This window comes from Dipodomys spectabilis, unplaced genomic scaffold, assembly GCF_019054845.1.
Source record: "Dipodomys spectabilis isolate Male_0828 unplaced genomic scaffold, ASM1905484v1 ptg000046l, whole genome shotgun sequence".
Lineage (NCBI taxonomy): Eukaryota > Metazoa > Chordata > Mammalia > Rodentia > Heteromyidae > Dipodomys > Dipodomys spectabilis.
The window spans coordinates 10,686,773-10,713,107 of NW_024870723.1; the positions used below are offsets into that span (position 1 = coordinate 10,686,773).

The 26,335-nt window shown below is 41.8% G+C and overlaps 1 protein-coding gene across 1 annotated transcript in view; it reads right to left on the bottom strand.

Annotated features, from left to right (window-relative positions):
* Psmb7 (proteasome 20S subunit beta 7) overlaps nucleotides 1–26,335 on the bottom strand; it is a 56,272-nt gene that overhangs the window by 21,007 nt on the left and 8,930 nt on the right. Inside the window, exon 6 of the mRNA XM_042678708.1 lies at nucleotides 6,051–6,109. Within this exon, the coding sequence (XP_042534642.1) occupies nucleotides 6,051–6,109 (59 nt within the window). The remainder of the gene's footprint in view (nucleotides 1–6,050; nucleotides 6,110–26,335) is intronic.

Here is a 26,335-nt window from a genome sequence, read left to right on the forward strand (position 1 = left end):
TTATTTAAAGTGGATCTATAGCTGCCTGCAATGACAGATTAATTCTGCTTCCTTGGCAGCTAGGTGTTTGGCAACACGTCTGTGAGGTAACCGTGAGCCTTTAGGGCGATAGCTGCTCACATCTTTAGCAATCTGCAAGGGTTTCTCTAGAGGCCAGCACAGGCCGAGTGATAAAATATGACTCCATAAATCAGACAGCTGAAGTGGCACTTGTATACGTCACTATCTATCTTCACAGCTTCTCTCTGAAAGGGACAGGGTAAGAGCTCATCCCTGGGTGCTGCAACCAGAGAAAGGACCAGCACAGCTGGCCCTGACTAAGCATGTGCTACTTAAAACTGAAGCCACACTAAGACTGAGGAAAAGATCCTGCTGGTGTTAGCATGCCTCAGGCAGCGGTAGAAGCTTCAGCAAGTCATCTTCAAAAGGCAGAGAGCCAGAGCTCTAGAAACCTGCAAAAATTGGCTAAGCCTGCAGTCTTCATTGCTTTAAGTTGAGCATCTTCAAAGTCTAGAATTCTAACTGTAGGGCACAGCAGCTGCCACTGCAGATCTGATCCTCTCAGCTTTTGGCAGCTCTCAACTTGAAATTCTAGCAAAAGAATTTTTCAAGTTGCTATTATTGCCTGTCATGGATTTATAAATATTGTGCACTATCTGCTGCGGCATGGCTCTCATGGGACACCAGAGCATGCCAAACGCATAACAGAATGAAAAATAGTTTCTATTCTTCAAATAAATGCTAATTTTTTTAACTGTGCTCACACGATGTGTTTGGTGACCAACTTCAATGGTACAGAATATGTATGGGGGGTGGGGGGGATGCCTGATTGTCTTTTCCAGCAGCATTCAGCTGCTACTTTCATTAAGCTTGTTTAATTAGATTCCAGATGCTAATTTGCAAGTCGATACCAGAGGGTGCAGGACAGTTTGCCTTTGAATCATTCCCTGTGATGTGAGGGTCCTGCCGCACACCACCACCCTTGGGCGGCCCTTGAATGGTATTCTGACAATTAGTGCAAAGAGGGGACAGTATTGATCTTGACAGACTAAATATTAATCTTCTACCCATTTTAATGAATTATAATCTTCAAAAATTTTAATTTCTCACTGAGCCAAATGAAAACATTCCATCTTAGAGAAAAACAGAGTAGAAGAAGAACCTCAGTGTCTACTCTTTTCTTAATTCCCTCCCCACCCTAAAGATAAAAATCTGTATTTTATTTTAGCAATTTCAGCGATTTTTATTTACTTATTTATTTATTTTTTGTCGGTCATGGGGTTTGAACTCTGGGCCTGGGCGCTGTCCCTCAACTCTTCAGCTCAAGATGAGCGCGCTACCATTTGAGCCACAGTGCCACTTCTGGTTTACTGGAGTTAAGAGTTTCATAGACTTTCCTGCCCCGGCTGGCTTTGAACCGTGATCCTCAGATCTCAGCCTGCTGAGTAGCTAGGATTACAGGCATGAGCCACCAGCACCCAGCAATTTCAGCCATTTTTTTAAGACAGAAACAACTTATTTCCGGATACTATGGTCCCACTCCTTACACTTAACTAAAAAAATGTCCTGGAAAGGCCAGTGTGGCCAGCACGTGACCTCTTCTGGTTAGCCTGTGGTAACCACCACCTTAATAGCAGACAGGGGGCGAGGGGGACAAGAAATAGCTTTACACAATTCACTGTCACCCAAACACCCCTCATGTAACTGACTCCTTGTCATTAGGTCAACACCCACATTCAAAACCAACTATTCTAACTAATGTTTAAATAAGCACATTTGCTGACAAAGTATGACATCTATTGCCAATAGGAAACATAATTTTTCATGGCTTGATTTTGGTGGCTGCTGAACACTATGAAGTTACTACCTTACTTCAAAGGAGGATTAATCTGAAAAGTACATAAGACTGCTTTGGATGCCTTTCTTCCAACCATCAACAAATACTGCTGAACCCTACTAGGTACCAGTCATCACCATATGCAAAGGAAGAGAAAGGAATTAACTGTCTCTCCCCTCAAACTTCCAGGTTAACAGCAAAGGGGGAAAAAATAAAATAAAATAAAAATTACAAACCCACTCTAGGAAACACATTTGGGTCATAAATGTATAAGAACTTTTAGAAATCCTTTAGTGGGGCAGGGAATGTGGCTTATTGGTAGAGTGTTGCCTATCTTGGGCCTGGGTTCGATTCTACAGTACCACATACATAAAATAGCTAGAAGTGGTACTGTGGCTCAAGTGGCAGAGTGCTAGCCTTGAGCAAAAGAAGTTCAGGGATAGTGCTCAGGCCCTGAGTTCAAGCTCCAGGACTGGCTAATAATAATAATAATAAATATTGTCATACGTTGATGCTTTACCTTACTTTCTGCCCGTAATACCCTATGCAAAACCCAATAGAAACTAAAAAAAAAATTCTTTAGTATTTTAAATTCACTGGTTATTTGGTAGCTTCTCTGAAACTCTGAATCGAAGGAAACACGTCACTGGTTTGAATGACCTGAAACAGAAGTGTGTCTCAGGCCACACTAGAAGGCTTTTGTGACCTTGACCTTCAGTGAACACTTGCCCTGCGACCCATCTTCCTTTGCCTGGTTACTTCACAGGGTATCTGTTTGCTGACTCTGCTCCAATACTGAAGATTGTTGAGAAGTGTACTTATTTATCTTCCTGCTATCTCAAAAACATGTTCAGCCCTTCCCAGACAGGAAGGAGAGAAAGTCCCCTCAATTTCCCAGATGGTTTTGATGACTCAGATTTTGCTTTGGCTCAGGATCAACAAGCATGTACTAAAGGTCAGGAGTTGAAGAACAGAGAAGGTTCCATGGTCTCTGCCCTCAAGGAGCTCACACTCTCACTGATAGGGGGGGGGGGGGGGGGGGGGAGATGCCCTGAAATCAGCTCCATGAAATGGGACAGTGTGTCCCATGCAGCACTGGGACGAAACTAAATGAGGAAGTCACTGAGTAGACATGGGCAATGTGGAGTCATGACAGCAAGCAAGAACACATCATTCTAAGAACAGCTTGCACACAAGAATGGCAGAAGTGACCTCTGTTTTCCGAAGTTCAATATTCAACCCCTGGGCTTGCACATAGGGGTGACACGTTTCTATTCACAGTGTCTTAGAGGACACTAAATAAGCACATCATATCCAGGATTTAACAGACACAAACTCCCTTAAAAATAAAGTTAAGGTGAACTGACATGGCTGTGGAAGACTGGCAAGACTGACTGGAAATATGTGTATATTCAGTGATGGTCACTTGTGATTACAAGTGTCAAAACCCCTGACTGCATACTTAATCTGTTCATTTTATGATATGTAAATTATCTGTTTATTTAATTTTTTGCCAGTCCTGGGATTGGAACTCAGGGCCCAGGCACTGTCCCTGAGCTTCTTTTGCTCAAAGCTAGCGCTCTACCACTTGAGCCATAGCACCATTCAATTTTAAAATTAAAGAACAGATGATACCTGGATAGGGTATTTAAAAAACAGAGCACACAAGTGACTAATTCATGAAACAACAAAACTGGCTCTGCCAGTCATTTTTAACTAGTGACATGTTACATAAACACAAGTGGAGCCAGGCACCCGTGGCTCATGCCTGTAATCCTAGCTACTCAGGAGGCTGAGATCTAAGGATGGAGATTCAAAGCCAACCCAGGCAGGAAAGTCCATGAGACTCTTATCTCCAATTAACTACCAGAAAGCCAGAAGTGGCACTGTGACTCAAGTGGTACAGAGCTCGCCTTGAGCTGAAGAGCTGGGGGACAGCACCCAGGCCCAGAGTTCAAGCCCCATGACCAACAAGAACAATAAAGTGGAATTAGCCCATATTGAAGCAATATACTTAAAATAGTACTATTTCTCCATGTGATCAATCTGATTTTCTTTTTTGTAGTACTAAGCATCTAACCCAGGGCCTTGTGTCTGCTAGGTAATCTCACTACTACTAAGCTGCAGCCCCATTCGCCATAATTTTCTTAGTGCCTATTAACGTGAATTTAGATTTTAAGGTATTATCTGCTACCAGCTGTTACACTATTATTTGCCTTCTGTTCATTTTTCAAGTCCACACTGGAGAACCAAGTCTACCTACTCTCACCTTCACAGTGATTTTCACTGACTGTCACTGTCGTTTGCTTAACTTAAGTAACAAACTTGCAAATGTAAATTCATCTGAATTAATCTGAAATGGATACTTATTCAATCTATTTTAGGATCTTATAGGTAATGCAAAACACTATGTGCTCAGTTATAGATACAATTAATCTGTAAAATACATTTTGTCCGACTGGTAGTATCAGAACTTTTATTGAGGGATGCTGATATTCTCCTTTTCTCCTCAAATCACATAGGTATTCAATTTGTAGCCTTGGATACATTTCAAGTCCAAACTCTAAACAGTATAAAATGATTTAAGAAGAATGCTAAGTCACTTTATATTCATACTTTCAACTTTTTCTACAGTTCTCATTTCTCTCTAATATATGGAGAGTCTGATAGAAATAGACAAACTCTCAAGAATATTTGAGAAGATTCATGTGGTTTAAAGAAGAGCATGACATCAAATCTCCCTTACTTAGAAGACTAGGTAAGTTGTTTTTTCTTTTGAAAGTGGCCTAGTATATATTAAATTTTCTCTAGGTATTCACAAGCCCCAACAGAAAATAATGCTGACATGGGAAAAAGTTTCACACTGAGAAATGAGAACAAAATCCTAATTTCATTTAGTTTTATACTCAGCCTTGTTTACTATTCTTAATTGGAGCAAGACATTACCATTTTCAGTAGAAAACACCTATCCATTCTCTGTTTTAACTCCTGTTGTTGTTGTTTAACTCCTGTTTATTTGTGCTTTCCTCATGTCCAAAGGGCAGAGTAGTTTGTGGCAGAAACCTTGTCCTGGCTGATCAGTTTCCCCAATTCAATGATCTGACTTTTCACAGCACTTGGCCAACACCTAAAGGGCAGAGAGAACTTCAGAGCTCCAATGACACCTAGTAATCCAATGACATGAAGATGGGGGAAGAACAAAATACTTTTAATATGTGATCTTCCCCCAAAGACAACCAGCATAAAGCAATGTCAAAAAGTATTCCTCGGGGATATTCTTTGGTGCCTAAATAAAATGCAAGTTAGAAATGCCAGAAACCAACAAATTGAGGGATGAAATAAATCACTCTTCAAACTGCATACCAACTGTGGAGACCAAGTAGATACACCCTTCCAAAAAAGTGACCATTTTCAAGCCCCATGACTGACAAAATAAACAAATAAATAAAAATTTTAAAAAGTGACCATTGAAACATCAAGCATAGATGATGCTGGACATGCTGGTTTAGAGGTGCAGTTGAAGCACAGAGAAGGAACAATGAAGCACCATGAACACCTAAGCACACTGTGTGTTCTTTCCAAATATGCAAGGTAAGAAGTCTAGATCTGTTATTAAAGAGGTTTTTCATAGTGGGGGGGGTTGTCACATCTATTATTAAAGCAGACAGAAAGAAAGTCATCCACGAGATCCACCCTTCCCACCACTGAAGAAATAAAGAATCTCTTACAAGCTTATCTGAGACCCCAGTTCCATTACACTTTGAGAAGACTCCATGAACACATGACCTTGTCCTCAGATGTTGAACAATCCATATGGATTTTCAAAACCAACCATTTTCAAGTCATCTCTGTGTGTCAGACACAACATAGTTACTCTATTCTTAATGAGGAAAAATAACCTATCATTTTGAGATATTATACTGAAATCTTAGCACGCAAGAACACATTCCATGCTACAGCAGTCAGTAGAAGTCTTAGACAGCCTTAAGTCCAGATCAAAAATCTGCAGTGCTAGCTCTTCAAGCCCAGGAAGGGCACACCAGGACTCTACAAGGGACATTCTCCCAAAAAGCCAATCTCCTCAGCAAACACTCTACCTGTGCCAAAGAACTCAAAGGATGCTGCTAGAGGAGGAACAGGAAACCATTCTGAAAATGTGCAATAAACAACTAGAAAAGTATCTGCAAGAAGATAGCTATAAGGACTTACATACCTCCATATCTGGCCTAAACTTATCTTCAAACACAGCCATTGCTGCCAAGGAGCCAGAACCTGTAAGAAAAAGATGCACTTTTAGCATATTTTTTCCAACTCTCGTCTTTTCCATCTCTCATTTACCTCAGGACAGCAAAAATTGCAAAACATTCCCAGTGTCATACTTGAGTACAGTGGAAATATCAATCTTAGAGGGCCACATCAACAGGGTAGAAAACCAGTGCTCCGCAAGAGCATGAGTCCCACTTACCACTAGCTTGGGTAAACCTGCAACTAACTGGCCAGACCTACTTCTACACTGATGAGTCTAACTGTAAATCATTCACAATGAAATGCTGAAGCAGGAAATGAGCTTATGGAGAATTAGTATTTTTTCAGAACACAAACACCACACAATTTCCCATACCCTATATGAGAGGCTTTGGCTCCATAGTGTGCCTTGCCAGGCTGCTGGGTACTATGCTAAATATCAAGCCAGTTAAAAAGAATACATTGTTTTAATGAGCCAGCCCTGGTAGAGTCACCTTGACACACAGGGAAGAAACTACCGCACCAGCCATGGTAATAGGGCTGCAAGTCGCAGCCACCAGGTTATTCCAGCTACAACTGTAAAACACTTTATTATGTGGCATTTATTTGGAGCTATTATTTTTAGTTTGTACTTTGAAGAGTAACAGCTGAGTAGACAAAATGACAGACAAAGAAACAAAAATTTATTATCACAATAGCAAATGGTTGAAAGGTTATGCTGCATAGATATTAACAGATAGCAAATTTATCCCTACCAAAGTAGAATGTAAAGGCATTACAAATAAGTATGAGCTCCCTTTGAATGGCTGCAAAAGGCAGCTCAGCACTATTTGAAATTTTAAACTTGCTTTGTTCAGAAATGAGAAAATCTTTAGAAAATCATCATCTTGTCTGTACAGTCTTGGCAATATTTCAGGATACTCTACTTTTGGAGAAAGGAGAGAGTTGCCCACAATTTTTTACTCCAATTAGAAGATTTTTCTGGCATTTATTACTTTTTAACTTGTTTTGCATAACACTATCTATTTAGCTGGGTCACAGAGAAAACCATATTTTCTATTTAAAATGATTTGTGTACATCGCTTGACCACCTCAATGGTTTAGCAAAGGAAAAAGGCAGCGATTAAACAGTTTCAAATGAGGTGTCCTGCTGATTTTATCAAGTCTGCTGAATGTATAATGAAAAAGGAGAAGCTGACAGCAACACTACATTGAGGAAATACAGACTACCTTATCTGAACCATTTAAGGAGGTCCAATTATAGATCAAATTTAAAGGGTAGGAACAGCAGATTTACAGACACAAATCAATGAACATGGTAATCCCGATGAATATGACAGATACTCCTGTTCCGGAATATTGCTGTGGTTGAGGATCATTACCTTCACAGCACCGGATACATCACGTCGAAAGCAGTAGGAAGCGTCAAGTGCAGACCAGCATTACAAGCAATGACTATTCATTTAGGCTTTGGGAGCAAAAGGCAACCCCCATTTTCCCCTCTTGCAATTTTTTCTCCTAAAATTTAAAAAAAAAAAAAAAAAGCCCCTAAAAGGAGAGCAAAATTAAACAGACAGAAAAACAGCACAGGCAGAAAAACCTAGCATACATGCAGAGACTAATGTACCAAATCACATCTCTCTGAATTTCAAATTAAGCATGTCCTTAAAAAAATGCAGAAATAGGGTCAAATTCCACCCAAGTTTTGTGAAGCACCAGGTCACCTGAGACTCAAGGGTCAAGAGAAACAAAGAAACCTAAGTTTCTGTTTTAAGACATAGATGAGAGCTGGTCTTGATGTTACCAGTGAAAAAGGAGCTGGTTTTGTATGGAAAACAAAGGACAGCTGTCAGGAAGACACAAGAAAATTACACGTGGGAAATCTCAGGAAAAATGCTTCAGACACAAAATACTTCTGGCTGAGCAGGCAGTGGCTAGCTCACCTTTTCTATGCCTCCAAGATTATGCTGGAGAAGAAAGAGCCCAAGAGTAAGGACCAGAGGCCCAAAGTACACATTTAGCAAGGACAGGAGAGGGCAGGGCATTTACCGGGGAGGTAACAACTTTGTGGAGACTATAACAAATTACTGTCACAGAGAAAACCAGGCTTACCTTAAAGGCATTTTTTCTTTAAAAATTACTGGCCATTTTTTTCTGCTGAGCCATCTTTTCTTGGGCACTTTCACAGTAAATACTTCTGACTCTATTCTTTCTCCTAGGGACATATATTTCCTTCTGCTCAGCTTCATTCTATATTTTAGGCAATGAAAAAAAATACACATTTCTTTCCCAATAGAGTAACTCTTCCTTTATCAGAAACGTTTTCCTGCTTAGAAACACTGCCTAGGCCAAATTTCTCTAGGTGGAAATGTTACATAGTAGACCCTCAATTCCTGAAAAAGGGCTTGTGCAGTGGGGCTGGGAGCGGGGGAAAGGTACTCCACAGCACAGAAATGGCTTCTGAGAGCTGTCAGGTCTGGAGCAGAACATGGGAAGGACACAGGGGTGAGGGGTACTTCTGCCCCTTCCTGTTTATAACTTGAACCCAAACACACACAGTGTTAAAGATATTTTCTAGAAAGTAGAGCCTTCTAAACTGCTTGATTCTGCTGCTCCTGAAATCAAAGCTAAATAGGCCCCAAAATAAGCCTAAATAGAAAGGGAAATTCAAGTCAAGATAATTTCTGAATCACTTGCAAATTAGCTCCCCCTCTCAGCTTTTTAGAAAGGACTCTGGCGCCCCCTTTTCAGAAGTACACAGAAATGCAAGGAGAGACTGTCAACAGGTTTCTAGGTGACTGAAACTACTCCCTGAAAAACTGAGTTCACAGAGTTTATACAGGTCCACCCAGCCTACAGCAGCCAGGTGCAAGGCAATCCAGTAGAGACACAGGAGAAAAGAAGTTGACCACAACATACAAAAGGAGATGACAAAACAGTGTCCTCTCATCATTTATTCCAGTTTCCTAGATACTGGCTCTCTACCCAAAGCCATATATAATAAATCATCAGACACCATACAAGTACAGTTGCCATGTGACCTACAAAGCATTTATAAGTTACATCTCAGTTTCCATTAATAATTAGGCCATTAATAATGGCCTAAGCCATCCACTATTTCAATGTCCAGCTACCAATTTGGCATTGGCATCACACACCAAGCTAAGGCAAAGCCTTCTAAAGGCCCATTTACTCCCATGTTCTTCTCCAAACCAAAGACATCTTAACTTCAGAAAGCCAAAGGACAGTATGGCCTGTGCGTCATATGCGAGTATGTGTGGTTAAGGAGATGAACACCACTGCCACCTGCTCTGGGAACCAAGAACTCTCACCCTGGCAGGAGGCGGGCAGACAGAAGAAAGACACCAGATACCATGCTGAGCATGTCCGTGTGCCAGCGTGTGCCTGTCACATCTCAGTCCTCCTCAAGCAAACCACTGCAGTGGTGCTAAATTCCTGTCCCAGCTGGATCCCATGTGGCCATCTCACAAAGTTCCTATGCTACCATACAGCTCAGGAAGAACAAATATGATCAGGCATGTGCCACACACCACCATCCCCACACTGACTCACTTCTTAAATACCCAATGCCATTTCAAGACTTCTCACCTTGATGTATGGTGGTCCCTTTGCCCCGACACTAGCCCCCCTTGTAACCATAAGTGAAACTTCAAGTCTTCCCAGGAGTCTTCCTTGATTAACACCCACCCCACAGAAGTCTATCTTGTCAATCCTTTCACCACCTTTGGAACTTCACAATGTGGAGCTTCAGCTCCACATGTGGCTGCCACTCACACACAGAAGCACCAAGCAGACCTGAGTTGGGTTGTGCTGTACTGAATGGTAAGGAGTCAATGAAAGTGAGCTGGTCTACCAGGAGTGATGACAGGAAAAACCACCTTGGGAAAGCTAAGACATTTATTGCCTAATTCACCTAGGATGAATAAAATACGAACTTCAAGGTAAAACAAGTTCAATTTTTTTTTGGGGGGGGGGTCCAGTCGTGGGGCCTGAACTCTGGGCCTGGGTGATGTCCCTCAGCTCTTCAGCTCAAGGCCAGCACTCTACCATTTGAGCCACAGTGCCACTTGCGGTTTTTTTCTTTTTGCTTATGTGGTGCTGAGGAATTGAACCCAGGGCCTCAGGCATGCAAGGCAAGCGCTCTACCAATGAGCCACCTTCCCAGCCCAACAAGTTCAATTTTTTTAAAAGTAAAAAAGGCCTTTAGAGCAATGAACTATGTCCAATTTAACTCTCTGCCCTTAGCCTGGTCCACACCTTGACTGGGCACTAGCTGTTGCAGGACAGCTTACTAGGCTCAGTCTCAAATTTTACTGGCAAACTTCTCCTCTCATCAGAAGCCGCCATGTAGCCGCTACCTAGCAACCCCCACAAGTCTGCCTTTTTCAGTCCACCCACAGTCGCTGAGTAGCCAGTGTGGCTTCTATAACAAAGCCCTTTAAAACAGAAAAACAACATGTAACTAAGTAAGCACTGGGAATAACTCTGGGAAAGCCTCTGTGATGGAGACATGATCACACTGCTGTCCCTCCCACCTACCCAACCTGTCCACTCCTGACTCCTGACTCTAATCCACTCGGCAGCCAGCCAGCCAGATGCTCGATGAAATCCTCTTTCTGCTACTGTCACCCTATGGAGTCCTACGGAGAGGACACAGACTGTCACAAGCATGGCTCACCTTTGGAATTTCACAATGACACGGAGAGTCACCCATAAATGCAAGTCTCCTAAGGGACCCCAACACCCATGCAACAAGGACTCCATCCACAGCAAAGCTTTTAAAGTGCAGTATCTGTTCTTATGAATCACATGTCACTGACTTAAAAAGAAACAACCCACACACCAACAACGCCTCAAGCATTGTAAAATATAAGCCCTAAAACTCAGAAAAATTATGAGCGACAAATATTAGATGTATCACTTTACAAAAATGGGAAAAGAGATTGAATTAGAAAAGACTAACAAGAACAATAGCCAATGTGACAAAGCTGTAATGAAATGGGACTCACTGAAATGCTGGGGAACCAAAGCCACAGAACTTTTCAAATGAGAATTTAGAAACACTGATTGGAAATCAAGAGCTCTACATCACCACAAACTAGCAATTCTGCTAGGAAACTTAGACTTCTAAGGATATAAATGGACAAGTATCCAAGTCACATATATAGAAGGAAGAAAGGAAGGAAGGAAGGGAGGGAGGGAAGGGGACGGGAGGAAGGACTGACCCACCCTGGAGATAAATTAAAGGTATAATAATTAAGATAGGGTAAATAAATACATGAACAATCATTAAACATGACAAAATAGAGCATTTTTGGTTTTTTTTTCTTAAACTTATTTTTGAGTAGAAGCATTTGTCTGCAATTGAAAGATGTGTAATACAAATCTAGAAGGAAATAAATCAAAATGCTATGTTTATCTCTGGGTATAATGTTCTCATTTTGTTTACTTGTATTTGTAAATTGTTCTTTAAAGAGCGTATAATACTTGCATGTTTTTAAGGTATAAATCTGGAAAAGATCCAACATTATAAAGGGCTTAAAAAAAATAAGAAAAACATCGAGACCTTGCTAACTGTCACATCTGTGTGTGTGACAGCAGCAGGCAACTTATCGTGAAATTTGTACACAGGGTCCTGAAGGTCAATCCATGCATGAGTCAACAGTCCCAAGGAACAACAGCAATTTATCACTGCATACATATAAATACACCATGCCTCCACCACTGTTCTTTGGAGGTTTCCTTAGGGCTGTCTGAGAGGTAAAACCACCTAATAATAAAGTCCTGTGAGCCTATCAGCACTGATTTAGGAGTTTGCTGTGGCAAGCCCGACTGCAGTGGACACCTGTCATATTCAGAAACTCCAAAGCACACTGCTCTCCACCAGTTTTGTCTACTCCTCAGACATGACAGGTAGTAGTGTTCCCACTTTACAACAGGGGGATTAGAACCCAAATGTGAGGAGCTTTCCTTAATCACATGGCCTAAGACCAACAAAACAGGGTTTTCAAAACCAGCTCTGCTTTCCTTTTGGTAGGTTCTCACTATGTAGCCCAGACTGGCTTCAAACTCACCATCCTGCCTCTGCCTGCCTCTCAAGTGCTGGAATCGCAAGTGTGTACCACCACACACCCAGCTTTTCCTTGTGTTTTCTTTTCCTTTTTCCTTTGTGGTACTAGGAGTTAAATTCAGGGCCTTCACAAACTAGGCAAGTGCTCTACCACTGAGCCCTACTACCCTTAAAGACAGAGCTTCCTACATTTAAAACATGGCATTCTTTCACTTCTTCCATGTTACCTCTTAAATAGCAAAGCTAAATGCTTGAAATCAAGATTACCACGTAAGCATAGAAGAAGCAGCTATCTCTTCTTAGCTTTCGTCCCCCAAAAAGCATGCTTTCAAGCTTGCTTTTCTTCAGATTTCAACAGAATAATCACCAAACATCTAGATATAGTTAATGCTGTTTTATTACTTGGAAACTCAAATGAGACTGGAATTTTTGTTAAATGTTTTAAATGATTAAATACACATCATTCACTATTTAGCCATGTCATTCAAGTATCTGTTCTAGGAGCATTTATTTTAAGGTAGCCACATTAAAAAAACAACTGATAAAGCTAACTAAAAAATGGTGAAAACGTTAGTCTCCGTTTTCTAAAACCTCAGAAGGTGTATCTGATCTCATCAGTATTTGTACAGGTTGACTATCTTTTATCCAGAATGCATGAGAGCAGAAGTGCTGTGGATTCTGAAGTATTTTCATGTGTGTAACTATAATGAGGTATCTTGGGATGGGACCCAAGTCTACATATGAAATTCATTTGTTACATATATATCTTACATGCATAGACTAAGGGTAATTATGTACAGTATTATGTACCTGAGCTGGCACCTCTATCTGCCAGTTTCTACTTGCAGAGCCAGATTTCAGATTATGGAACATTTGTTTTGCTTTGTTTTGTGTTCTTGAAAACTGAACTCAAGGCCATTTGAGTCCTTTCTGCTCTGTTTTTCAGATAGGATCTGTTGCTAACTTTGTCCATGTTGACATCAAACCACGATCCTCCTGCCTCTGACTCCTGCATAGCTGGGACCATAGGCATGTACAACCATGTCTTGCCCCATAGTTCAATGTGAACCTAAGTTCTGAAAGAACAGTCCAACCCAGAACAAAATCTGAAATAAAATATTTAAGTTTTACAATCTAACTATTGTTTTCCATTTGTTCTATATGTTTAAAAACACTTGTATTAATATGGCCAGGAATAATGGGATTTTTTAAGCATGTGATTTTTATGTTAAGAGTTCACTGAAACAAACAATTCTGTAACTTACTTTGTTAGACACACTAGAACTACTAAGACTATAATAATTTCCTAAAACATACTGCCTAGTCAAATTAAAAAGGATCTGAAAACCAGTAAGTAGAAATTTGCTTCTTCTGATAGAATCCATGCTCACAAAATCTCAACCTGGGGAAGAGGAAAATGTTTATTCAGAGTCCTCTAGGTCCCAGACCCTAAAGTCAAGGGTTGGGACTTTCCTATTTTACAGACAAGAAAACTGAGGCTTAACTATAGCTTCAAATAATTTTCCCCAAGCAATATAGTCAGTAAGAGGAAAAGATAAGCCTAGGTCCCAGGTTCCTAAGCCCATGGGCTGCTACAATCAATTTTACCACACCCAGTGTGCCAGGCTCTGGGAACACACTGCTGCCCAGGCACAGTTCTGGGGTTCACATAGCTGCCAGGCTGCTCTAGAAGGCAGTTTCCTTTCCAGCACAAGGTGGCACTGCCACAGAAACCAACACCAACAGGAGCACAACAGACTGCACCTTCCTCGGTGGCTCTGTGAGGGCTAAACAAACACAGCATATAAAGCTGAATGCTGGAGACAGAGCCTAGAACAAGGGCCCTCCCCCACCCCTACCCCAGTCCCCAGCAGTGATTTTATACTCTCAGTCTCAACAACTCCCTAGGCTGGCAGCTTTAATGGGAACAGAGTTCTCTAAAATTTCTTCTCTCAAAATGGTGACATTCTGAGAGGCAGCAGGAAATGGATTCCCATTGCTTTTCCCCAAATCAATTTAACCAGATCTACACAGGAAAAGGCTCCTGCTAAGGAGCAGTCCGCTTTAAGCACCAAGGACCTGTTCGCCACCGTGGCCTGCCAAGGTGGAAGATGTATGCAGCGATAAAGGAGTCACCCGCCCAACTCCCTCATCCATCAGTGTCGGCTCTTCCTGACAGAGCATTCGCTCACTTGCGCTCATTGTGCGTCAACTGGCCACTCTTCCTGAGGAAAATTTGGTGCTTTCCACAGACCCATGGATGGGGGTCATTTTTCACTCCACTCCTGCCTACAAGGCCTCGCCTCCTGGTGCCAGTGCTTTCTCCAGGGGCCACTGGTGCCAATGTATAAAGAGCTGATTTATGTTTATGAAACAATGCTGGTTCTGGGGGAAAGCATCCAGCCACTAGAGAGCAGTGGAGCACCTCTCCTCACTCAGCCACAGACGAAATGGTTTAATTGTATGCATGCATTTCATTATAAGCCTTGGCCAAAAGCTTCTGAGGGCGCAAGCCAAGCAATCAGAGGATCTTGCATGCCTTGCTGAAATCCAGATTTGTCCTTTGTCAGCATAAACAGTTTAATTTGATGTTTTCACTCCTGAGTAAGCACTGAGTATTACATTTAAACCCTCGTGAGGGGAAGAACTTCCTTTTCATCAGCAAGCACACTTCAGTGTCAGAGTCTACCTTTCTTTCCCAATGAATTTTTAAAAATTTATCCCATTTAATATGCTTAAAAATATTCTTTCTAATTATCCTACACTTCTCACTCAAAAACTAATTTCTCAAACCATGCTGCTCCTTCTCTAAATGTAACAAGGAGTTACATTTTACTTTAATAAACTAATATACCACTTAATGGGAAGGGGGATTTTTCTCATAATTGCAACTATAATGTCTCAAGGACCTGACAGGTTCTAAACACATTCCTATGAGAGTCTAGCAATCAGAGCATCCAGGCCTAAAATGTGAAAGTTTTTGTTTTATTAATATATGTTAGTGAAATGTTTCATAGTATGGGGAAAAAAGTGTTCTTTTAAAATAGAGGCATCATCTAAGCTTATACTTCTGCGCTGAGATACAGTGTGACAATTACCCACAGGCTGGGCCTGCCAACACAGGAGCTCAGCAAGCTGCTAACCGGTCCAGGCTCTGCATTCCTGCCACAGAGCAGAAACACAGGGAAGAGGAACAGACAGATCTCTCAAAGGCAGCCTTAACTCTAGGCCACATTTCACAACACCCCAAAGTGCATTCCAGTTCACTTTAACAGGTCTTTCCCTTAGAGTCCTCTAGAACAAAAGGCATGAGAAATTTTAACAAGAAAGCACCCTCAGTTTTAATCACAATGTTTATCTTGCCAATAGAGATGGTATACAAACAAGAAGAAATCCTACTTACTGAAAATAAGTGGGCAATTACATATATATTTCTCATTAAGTAACTTGTGGAATAAATGATATTTTTGAGAGATGAAAAATAAAAGTTCAGAGAAGTGCAAGACCATACTGAAAGTCACGGTGCTATATAGCAAAATGGGAATTTGAACCCAGATCTGGGGAGGAGCAAAACCTTTGTTCTATGAACTACCTAAGGAAGTCTCTTGATGCCTAAAGTGACATTCTACTTAATCTGCCCAATATGAGAGTATAAAAGACCAGTCAGTGCTAGGCTGAGTATAAAGGCACTTTTCTTTAGCAAGGCCAATTCTGATACAAGAGCAGGTGAAGAGGAATTTGTTAACCTCACACTCTCTGAAGTGGGGTTTAAAGCAAACAAATTTAAAACTGTGAGCATTACATTAACTGTTCTGAAAAAATACTACTGGCAAGGGTTTTTTATTTAGTTGAGGGTAGACTAAGGACTGAACTCAAATACGAAAAGACTTTATGGTAAAGTGTCAGCACAGAAAAGATTATAACACTCTATACATTTACTCAAAACCTCACTATTTTACCTGTAAGAGACTTAAAAAAAATAAGAACAAAGTCTACTCTGATTAGAACAGATTAAGAACTGGCAAGGGCTGACTACAATACATTCCTAGTACAACATGATGACTTCTAGGAGAAAATGTTTTTCAGCTCCCAACATAATGGCACCATCTATTGGTTTAGTACCACCTTTGCAGCAACCAGAAAGCAAGATGTGTAATTCAACTTTCATGGGCTTTTGGTTCCCAGTTGTTTTCTTTCTGGCACTCCAGCGACATGTCTTAAAAATTAAACCTATGTGTTGCACATTTTAAATCATCTCAAGTATACTGTACTTATGTTAATCAAAGTGAGAAATCTCAGTTCACAGAACCGCACACAGAAACTATATTGGCACTAAAATTATTAAAACACCATATACCACTATCATGGCTACCCACAAGGACTGGTCCTCACTGCATTCTCACCCCTTCCACTGACCACCATTTACAGAAGAAATTGAGATCTATGTACTGCTCAGAAATTCAAGACTACAGGTTTGAGCCCAGATTGAGTCCAAAGACCAGTTCACTAAGCCACATTATCTCAAAAAGTGGCATTGGGCACTGGTGGATCACACCTGTAAACCTATCTAACTCAGGAGGTTGAGATCTGAGAATCTCAACTCAAAACCAACCCAAGTCAGAAAGTCCATGAAACTCTTATGTCCAATTAACCAGCAAAACATAGGCGGTAGTAGCATGGCTCAAGTGGCAGAGCAGCAGCTTTGGGCAAAAAAGCCAGGGACAAGCCAAGTAATCCTCCTAGCTACTCAAGAGGATGGGATCTGAGGATGACAGTTTGAAACTAGTCCAGACAGGAAAATCTGTGTGATGTTTATATTCAATTAATCACCAAAAAGCCAGAAGGTGAGCTGTGGTGCTGTGGCTCAAGAGGTAGAGCACCAGCCTTAAGCAAAAAAAGCTAAGGAGCAGGCCCTGCTAAGTTCAAGCTCCAGTACCAGTACAAAAAAAAAAAAAATCTGGGCACTAGTAGCTCACACCTTTTAATCCTAGCTACTCAGGAGGCTGAGAACTGAGGATCGCAGTTCAATGCCAGCTCAGGCAGGAAAGTCTGTGAGACTCTTATCTCCAATTAACCACTAGAAAACCAGAAGTGGCGCTGTGACTCAAAGTGGTAGAGCACTAGCCTTGAGTGAAAAAACTCAGGGACAGTGCCCAGGCCCTGAATTCCAGCTACAGACGTGGGGGGAAAATAGAGGTGCCAAAAATAAGACAAGCACATAAAAGTACATAGTGCTTGCTAGAATGTATTCAAATATACATGATATCTCAACACCCCAATAACTTTGACCTTCCCAAGCCGAAAGGAAACAACAACAACAACTAAGGATTAGGGATATAGCTCAGTTGACAACAACAACTGAGGATTAGAGATATAGCTCAATTGACAACAACAACTAAGGATTAGGAATATAGCTCAGTTGTCTGGCACTTGCCTAGCATATATGAGGCCCTGGATCCTCAGCTCTAAGGCAGGGAAAATGTGCTTTATTATGGAAACAAGGGATGTGAGGTGTCAAGAGATCAGGTCCATGCAGGATCAGGCCTTCCAAGGCTACTTGTAGAGTTCTCAGTCATACCTCAGGTGCTTATGGAAAAGGCCATTAGGGGCAACAGGCCTCTGGTTAGACAAACTTTCCAGAAATAACGTTTCTGGATCAGCACCTAATTCTCCCTGCAGACCCTGGGCCCCAAGAGTGCAGAGGCAGATACAATTCAGTACCCCTGGCAATGCATGGCCAGGGGTGAAGGAAAAAAAGTGTCCTACAGAAATACAGCTATTAAGTCTGTAAGTGGCCTCTGACAAGGCTTTTATGAAATTTTGTAAACTAAATACAGCTACAGCTAAATTCATACCTGGTTTAAGAACTGAAAACCACTGTGGATTGAAATTGCCATCTTGAAGTGTACTAATTTGATCCAATGCAGGATAACTTTCCAAACCAAGCCATGTAGAGACATCAAAATGTCCACATAGCCAGGTATAGTGTTGCATTTATATAATCCCAACACTTGCCAAACTGAAGCTGGAGATTACAAGTTCAAAGCCAGTCTGGACTACATCATGAAACCTTGTCAAAAAGAAAAAGGGAAGAGGGAAGAAGGGAGTCTACACCGTATCATGAAATTCAGAGAAAACAGGACATCTGACCTCCCCATCCATTTTCAGCCTTAATTCTCCAGTTCTTTTGTCTACAGGATGAGCTTTCTGGAATGTGTCCACCCTTCTCCCCCTTCTTTTTCACTGCCTATAGCCCTTGTAAGCTGGAACTTTCACAGGTGCATTTCAGTAATTAGGAAATTATATACCCAGCTTCTCTGGAGATAGAACTTTACCTAGATGGAGCTGGCAATGACCCCAAGTCTTCCCTAATGGTGTATACCAATGTTTACTCTGGGAGTTAATATTCCAAAATTGTCCAAGGGCCTCATTTCCAGGAATGTCATACTTGAAATTTTATTCATGTTAATTCTCTGTGTGGCTAAGCGGGCAAAAATAAAAATTTTATATACCTTGCCAATGCTGCTCAAGGAACACTGCCAAACTAATAGCAAAAGATGGTCCCCAAGCTTCTTCTGACACTTCAGTTTCCCTAATAAAGAAAAGCTGGCAAGTTCAAAGAATAAGCTAATTAATCTGAGAATTAAAAGAGCCCATATTTTGTCTGTTAAAAAAAAAAAAGTGACTAAAACCCTCTCCCTTTCTTAATAAAGAAAAAAGTCAAAGAATCTTGCTGAGCTTCCAATCACATCAACAACGTCTTTGAAATAATTCTCTTAAAAAGAGAGTAAGTAAATGAAACTTTTAAGGTTCTCCTTGTAACCTAGCCCATGCACGGCCTAGCCAGGCAAGAACCCTCTGGGAGTGTGAATGCTGCAGCAGGGTGAGTGCTGCAATCTCTGCAGTCAACATCCTGTCCATAAAGGCTTCAGGACAGCACCATGCCACAGGCAGGTCACTGCATTCATCTCCCAAGTAAGCCCTCAGGAATGCCACTTCTCAGAGAGAAGGCTCTAGGACTAATGCTGGATGCACGCACTGAGCTATGCTAGCAGGCCAAGATGAGCAAGACAGGATGGGCGCCTAGTCAATGTAAATGAAGAGCAGCCTTTGGGCACCTGGCTAGTCGCCAACACAGGCCCATGGGTAGGCAAAATTTAGATTTGTACCTTCCAGCTCTGACTGTCAAATCACTCAGGGAATAAATTGTTTTAAAAAAGGTTAATTACAAAGTTTTGCTTTTGCTTCTCATTTTAAAAACTCCTAATTTATCTAAAATATGAGTATTAAGATAAAATATTCATTTTCTTACTTACGCTGTGCATGCAGAAAGCCTCAATCCCACAGTAAATGTTAATAGTACAGAGGGAGGCGGGGGGTACTGTGTTATGTCATTTCAGGTTTTGTTTGTAGCTTACCCAAAATAAATAATGGAAGTTAAAGACAAAACTCATCAAACGTGGGCAATTCAAACGTGGGCAATTCTAGAGTTCTCGCTCAACATCCAGCTCCTCACACCTTCAGTGGAAGGGAAGAAAAGAGATAGACAAAACCTCACACAACTGAGGCCAGAGTAGGAAAGAAAGCAGACCTGCACAGCTACTACATGGGGAACAATGGCTGAAAGAAGTGACCAGGACAGAGCCCAGCATAAAACAAAACTGCATTCTTTTTTTTTTAATTTTTTTAATTTTTAATTTTTTTTTTTGGGGGGGGGGGGTCCGGTCGTGGGGCCTGAACTCTGGGCCTGGGCGCTGTCCCTCAGCTCTTCAGCTCAAGGCTAGTGCTCTACCATTTGAGCCACAGCACCACTTCTGGCTTTTTTCTTTTTGCTTATGTGGTGCTGAGGAATCGAACCCAGGGCCTCATGCATGCAAGGCAAGCGCTCTACCACTGAGCCACCTTCCCAGCCCAAAACTGGATTCTTACATTCTCTGCAAAGTGCTCCTCTTCATGATGGACTTGGATAAGAAAGCAACAAAAAGTAAAAAGTCATGGTATCTTGAGATCATAGAATTGTGGACAATTTTTTAATTTCCATTGACACTACAAAGCTGTTATGGTAAATAACTATTTTCAACATGCAATGAGAAAATCCACAGAGCAATGGAAAATACAAAAAGCAAACAAACGTCCTTTGGGAATCTGGTAAATATTTTTAGTACTTGGAAACAAAGCTTAATGGCTTAATGAAGTAACAACTGTGAGAGAAGAAAAATCACAGCAGTTACATTGTACTGAGGCTTGCTTGAGATGAAAAAACAAAGGTTCAAATCCCAGTTTCATCACTTAAGGGCTAAGTAATACTAGCTAAATGGCAAAATCTTTACAAGCTTGTTTTCTCATCAGTAAATTAGCAATGATTGAACTATTTGCGGGGAGTTTTAGCTGAAAAGAATATAAGAGCACCCAACAGACTCTGTTACCAACACACTGCACAAATATGCTGTAAATTTAAAGCATACCAACCTTCAACAACGGAAAAAGGACCTGTCACAGAAACAATGCCTTGTGCTATTCTCTCACTGCTAAAATGGGGCCACACAAAGAAAAAACAATCTAAGCCAACTGTACTCCGGGGCCCTAGAACTGCTAGTTCACAATGAACACAACCTAAGGTTACTAGCATTTAGTTTCAGACATTCTTTGGCACACACAAGTTCACCATCAAATACTGGCTTGGTTGTGTGGAGTTCTGGGAGGCTGAGTGAGAAGGCAGAATCCACTCAGAGATGGTCACAGAATCCTGCACATGCAAGAGTGATGAGCAAGGGTAACAGGAATGAGGTGGAGGAGAAGGGAGTTTGGCCAGGGCAGGGCTCTGGAATCAGGACTTGCTCCTTTGGTCTAGTGTTGTTGGGAGGGAATGGCTTTGAGATAAATGTCAAGTAACACGTTAGGAAGGACACTTTAGGAAGTACAGCCATTTCCGACAAAGGCAGCCCGGCAGCAGTTGGGGGTAAAAGTCTGTTTAGTGAAGGAAAAGGGGGCTGCTACCACAGAGGCCCAGGATACCAGCAGAACAGGCACTGAGGTGGGAAAAGTGCAAAGGGAGCAGCCCAGATGGAGGAGTTACTAACTTACGGTGGCCAAGAGCCAGTAAGCGGCTGGCATCGAGGAAGACCATCAAAGACCCCAAGTCCAGCCTATGGGCTAGCTGGTTTACAAGTGTTCTCTCTAAAGATGGGTCATCCCTACTGCCTCTGCACCTGTCCATTCCCTCAGTATTTCTGGCCAGGAGATTTTCCTCCCTGTCCCCAGACTCCCTCATGTCAATGCTCTGAGAGCATTGCACTAACAATCTACTCTAATCCTATCATAGCCTGGCTCACAAATATCAACTGGGAACTTCCAGGACAAAGTCTTCACTGATTGGTCTGCCACATCTGGACCCTAGGCAGCCTCTGCCCCATCCTCCAACATCCATTTGTCTTCATCCTTCCCCATTTTTGCTTCTGAAACACCCAAAGTGGAACACACTACCACCACCCACCCTAGCCACTGCTCTTGCCTCATATCCCACAAAACTGGCCTTCAAATAATCTTTCCCTTGGGGTAGAGGATGGGGCAGCTAATTTCTAATCATCAGTCAGGTTCGGCTTAATGTCACTCTTGATTTTCACTTGTCAAGTCGGCAAGAATATCCAGTGCTGGTGAGTGCTTCAGAACAACGTCCCTATGCTCTCTTGGTGGGAGAGTAAAGTAGTGCCATCAGTTTGGAGGGCAATTTGGCAACAGCTCTCAAAAGGTAAAATGTACTATATGGCTCACCATCTGTCACTTTTAGGGGCTGCTCGGCAGCTGTACCTCCCTCCTATGTACAGAGAACACCACCCTGTATGAGCAAGAGGCTAAACTTCACCCATTGGAAGCACCCACAGACTCAGAAGCAGTCAGGGCCCAGCTGCACAAGCCTACACACAGGCCCCAGTGCAAATCTGCCATGGCGCATTCTGAAGCACGATTTTTCACACTATTCTTGGCCCTAAGCCCAATTCTTGCCTTCCCAGCTATGTGAGAGCCACCTGCTACCCTAAAAACAAGAGGTTAAAACAACAATAACATAAATGCAACCTTCTTTCCTTAAATCAATGATTCCACTGCTTGGGCTGGGATGTAGCTCAGTGGCAAAGCGCTTGCCTAGCAAGTGCGACGTCCTGGGTTCGATCCCCAGTACCAAAAAAGAAAAGACAAAAAAATACAGTTAAAAAAACCCAAACAACAATGATTCCACTGCTTAAGGCAGAAAATTCTGTCCAAAACATGAACACATCTTCACTAAGAAACTTCAACACTAAGAATCCATCTAAACCAGTAAATTCAAGTAGATGAAGACCCATTTGTGGCAAAATTCTGAAAACCAAAATGTCCATCACTAGAGAATTGGTCAGTTAAAAAAAATATATCGCTGAAGAGCGTTAATATGCAATTCCATATAATGATTATAAAACCAATGTGGCTCTGTGTGTGTGAATATAAAAACCTCTTCCATACTAAGGGTAAGGAAGGAGCACTATACCTATCGTAGCATGAGTTCTTCATAGGGGTTTTTTGGTTTCTTTGGTGCTGCTCCTAAGGCTTGAAGTCAGGGCCTAGCTACTGTCCCTGAAATTTTTTTGCTCAAGGCTGGCTAAGCACTCTTCCACTTGAGTAATAGCTCCACTTGTGGCTTTTTGGTGGTTAACTGGAAGAAATAGTGTCACAAACTTTCCTGCCCAGGCTGGTTTCAAACTGCAACCCTCAGATCTCAGCCTCCTGAGTAGCAAGGATTACAGGCATGAGCACTGGCACACAACTTCTTTTGTGTATTTTTTAAAGAAACAAATGTTGGGGCTGGGAAGGTGGCTCAGTGGCAGAGCGCTTGCCTTGCATGCCTAAGGCCCTGGGTTCGATTCCTCAGCACCACATAAAGAAAAAAGCCAGAAGTGGCACTGTGGCTCAAGTGGTAGAGCGTTAGCCTTGAGCTGAAGAGCTGAGGGACAGCGCCCAGGCCCAGAGTTCAGGCCCCACAAAAAAAAACAAAAAACAAAAAAACAAATGTATAAGCAGAGAAATGACAGATTATAGAGATAGGTGAAGGTATATCATGAAATATTTTTCTGAAAAAAAAATGTAACTTCTTACAGCAAAAACTTTGGAAGAAACACTTTCATTTAGCCCCTCTTCAGTGTTGTCATGTTCGTAAACTACTTCTCTTTTTTCTTTCTTTTTCAGTGGAACTGGAAAGTGAACTCAGGACCTTGCACTTGCTAAGCAGTACATGGGCCCCCAGCCCATACTTGTAAACTACTTCTACCAGAAGATGTTTTAAGTCACTTGTTCAAAAAGGACTTCCTTAATACCCATCATCCAATTCTCCTACCTATTACTCTTTCCTAATATTCATCTCTTCCTCTAGGGCACTTAGCACAATGTGTTCCTTTAGATTTATGTGTATTACCTACTGACCACCTTTCCGTCCTTCCAGGCTGGATGCTCTGTTCTGCCCATCATATTCCCAACATCGTGGTTAGCACTAGTGATATAAAACAGCTGTCTGCTAAGACTGAGCTCCAGCGGGGTGCCAGTGGCTCATGCTTGTGATCCTAGCTAGTCAGGTGGCTGGCTAGCCCAGCAGTAAAGTCCCCAAGATGCTTATCTCCAATTAACCAGTAAAAAGTCAGAAGTGGAGCTATGGCTCAAAGTGGCAGAGTGCTAACCTTGAGTAAATAAGCTAAGGGACAGTGCCCAGACCCTGAGATCAAGTCCAGTACCTGTACACACACACACACACACAAACTAGGCTCAGATGAAGCAAAGCTGTCTTGCATTTCCCCCATTTAGAAACGCCCAACTCAACCACGTACCAGTGGCTCATACCTGTAATCCTAGCTACTCAGGAGGCTGAGATCTGAGGATTTTGGTTCAAAACCAGCCTGGGCAGGAAAGTCCATGAGACTTTTTTTTTTCCCCATGAGACTCTTATCTCCAACAAACTACCAGAAAACCAGAAGTGGCGCTGTGGCTCAAGTGGTAGAGTGCTTGCCTTGCATGCATGAGGCCCTGGGTTCAATTCCTCAGCACTACATAAGCAAAAAGAAAAAAAAAAAAGCCGGAAGTGGCGCTATGGCTCAAGTGGTAGAGCGCTAGCCCTGAGCTAAAGAGCTGAGGGACAGTGCCCAGGCCCAGAGTTCAGGACTCACAACCGGACCCAAAAATAAATAAATAAATAAAAATAAAAATAATTAGTCTACAAACTCAGAACTGTGGACTCACAACCCTGAACTCCAACTAGACTTAGAACAGAACACGATCATTGCTAGCTAGGCCAGACCACCACGCAGGGACCCTGAGGCAAAATGAGCAGAACCAAATTTGATTGATACTTCAAGCAACTTGTGCTAAATTCAACTTTATGCTCATAAGGCAGCTCAAGAGCATCAAGAAACACATGCAATTGTTCTTTTTTTTTTTTGGGTCCGGTCGTGGGGCCTGAACTCTGGGCCTAGGCGCTGTCCCTCAGCTCTTCAGCTCAAGGCTAGCGCTGTACCACTTAAGCTACAGTGCCACTTCCGGCTTTTTTCTTTTTGCTTATGTGGTGCTAAGGAATCGAACCCAGGGCCTCGAGCATGCAAGGCAAGCGCTCTACCACTGAGCCACCTTCCCAGCCCCGCAATTGTTCTCTTTTAAAAAGGGAAATGCCAGCTAGGTGCCAATAGCTGATGCCTGTAATCCTAGCTACTCAGGAGGCTGAGATCTGATGCTGGGCAGGCAAGTCTGGGAGACTTTTATCTCCAATTAAGCCTGAGTGGAGCTGTGGCTCAAGTGGCACAAAAAGCTCAGGGGCACTGCCCAAGCTGTGTTCTAGACCCAGGACTAGCAAAGAAAGAAAGAAAGAAAGAAAGAAAGAAAGAAAGAAAGAAAGAAAGAAAGAAAGAAAGAAAGAAAGAAAGAAAGAAAGAAAGAAAGAAAGAAAGAAAGAAAGAAAGAAAGAAAGAAAGAAAGAAAGAAAGAAAGAAAGAAAGAAAGAAAGAAAGGAAGAAAGGAAGAAAGGAAGGAAGGAAAGAAAAAGCAGAAGGAAGGAAGGAAGAAAGGAGAGAGAGAGAGAGAGAGAGAGAGAGAGAGAGAGAGAGAGAAGAGAGAGAGAGAGAGAGAGAGAGAGAAGAAAAGAGCTGGGCACTGATGGCTCATGCCTATAATCCTAGCTATTCAGGGGGCTGAGATCTGAAGATTGTGGTTCAAAGCCAGCCCTGTTAAGAAAGTCTGTGAGACTCTTAACTCCAATAAAACACCAGAAAACTGGAAATGAGGCTGTGGCTCAAGTGGTAGAGTGCTGCCCTTGAGCTAGAGAGCTGAGGGACAGTGTCCAGGCCCAGAGTTCAAGTCCTACACCTGGGGAGAAAAAAAAAAAAGGAAAAGAAACTGCCTTATAACTATGTTAAATTTCCTGAAGGAAATGACTTTGTCAAGGTTAGGGAAGAAAACATCTTGAAGGGTTTAGAGGTAGAGTATTATAATGGAGTCTGGTACTTAAATTGTTCTAGCACACAAACAATGATGTGAATGATGAAGCATGACATATCACATAGTACAAATCTTGTGTATATTGATGGCTCATGTCTGTGTTCCTAGCTACACATAAGGCTGCAACCTGGAGTATAATGGGTCAATGCCAGCCCAGCAGTAAAGTCTGTGAGACTCTATAATTAACCAGAAAAAAAATGCCAAAATGGAAGCATGGCTCAAGTGGGATAATGCCAGCTATAAGCCAGAAAGCCACACAAAAGTTCAAAGCCTGAGGTTAAGACTCCGTATGAGCACAAAATAATAACAGCAAGAATATTAACAATAATGCACGTGAGATAGAACTAATGTAGTGAAATATTAACTTATGAACCTGAGTGAAGAGTATATACTGCTCCTAATATGCTGTTGCTTTACTACAAGTCTGAAATTTTTCAAATGAAAAATAATGAAGCTACTAAATAAAAAAGGTTATTTTATCTTTACCACCTTTTAAAAGTGTTATATGAGGAGAAATAAAACCAATACCTTAATGGAAATAAAAATACATCTGAATACAGCAATTCAGAGCAATTCTAAAATAATACTGTTATTGTCATTTTTAAATAATTACAAAGGGGGCTGGGAAGGTGGCTCAGTGGTAGAGCGCTTGCCTTGCA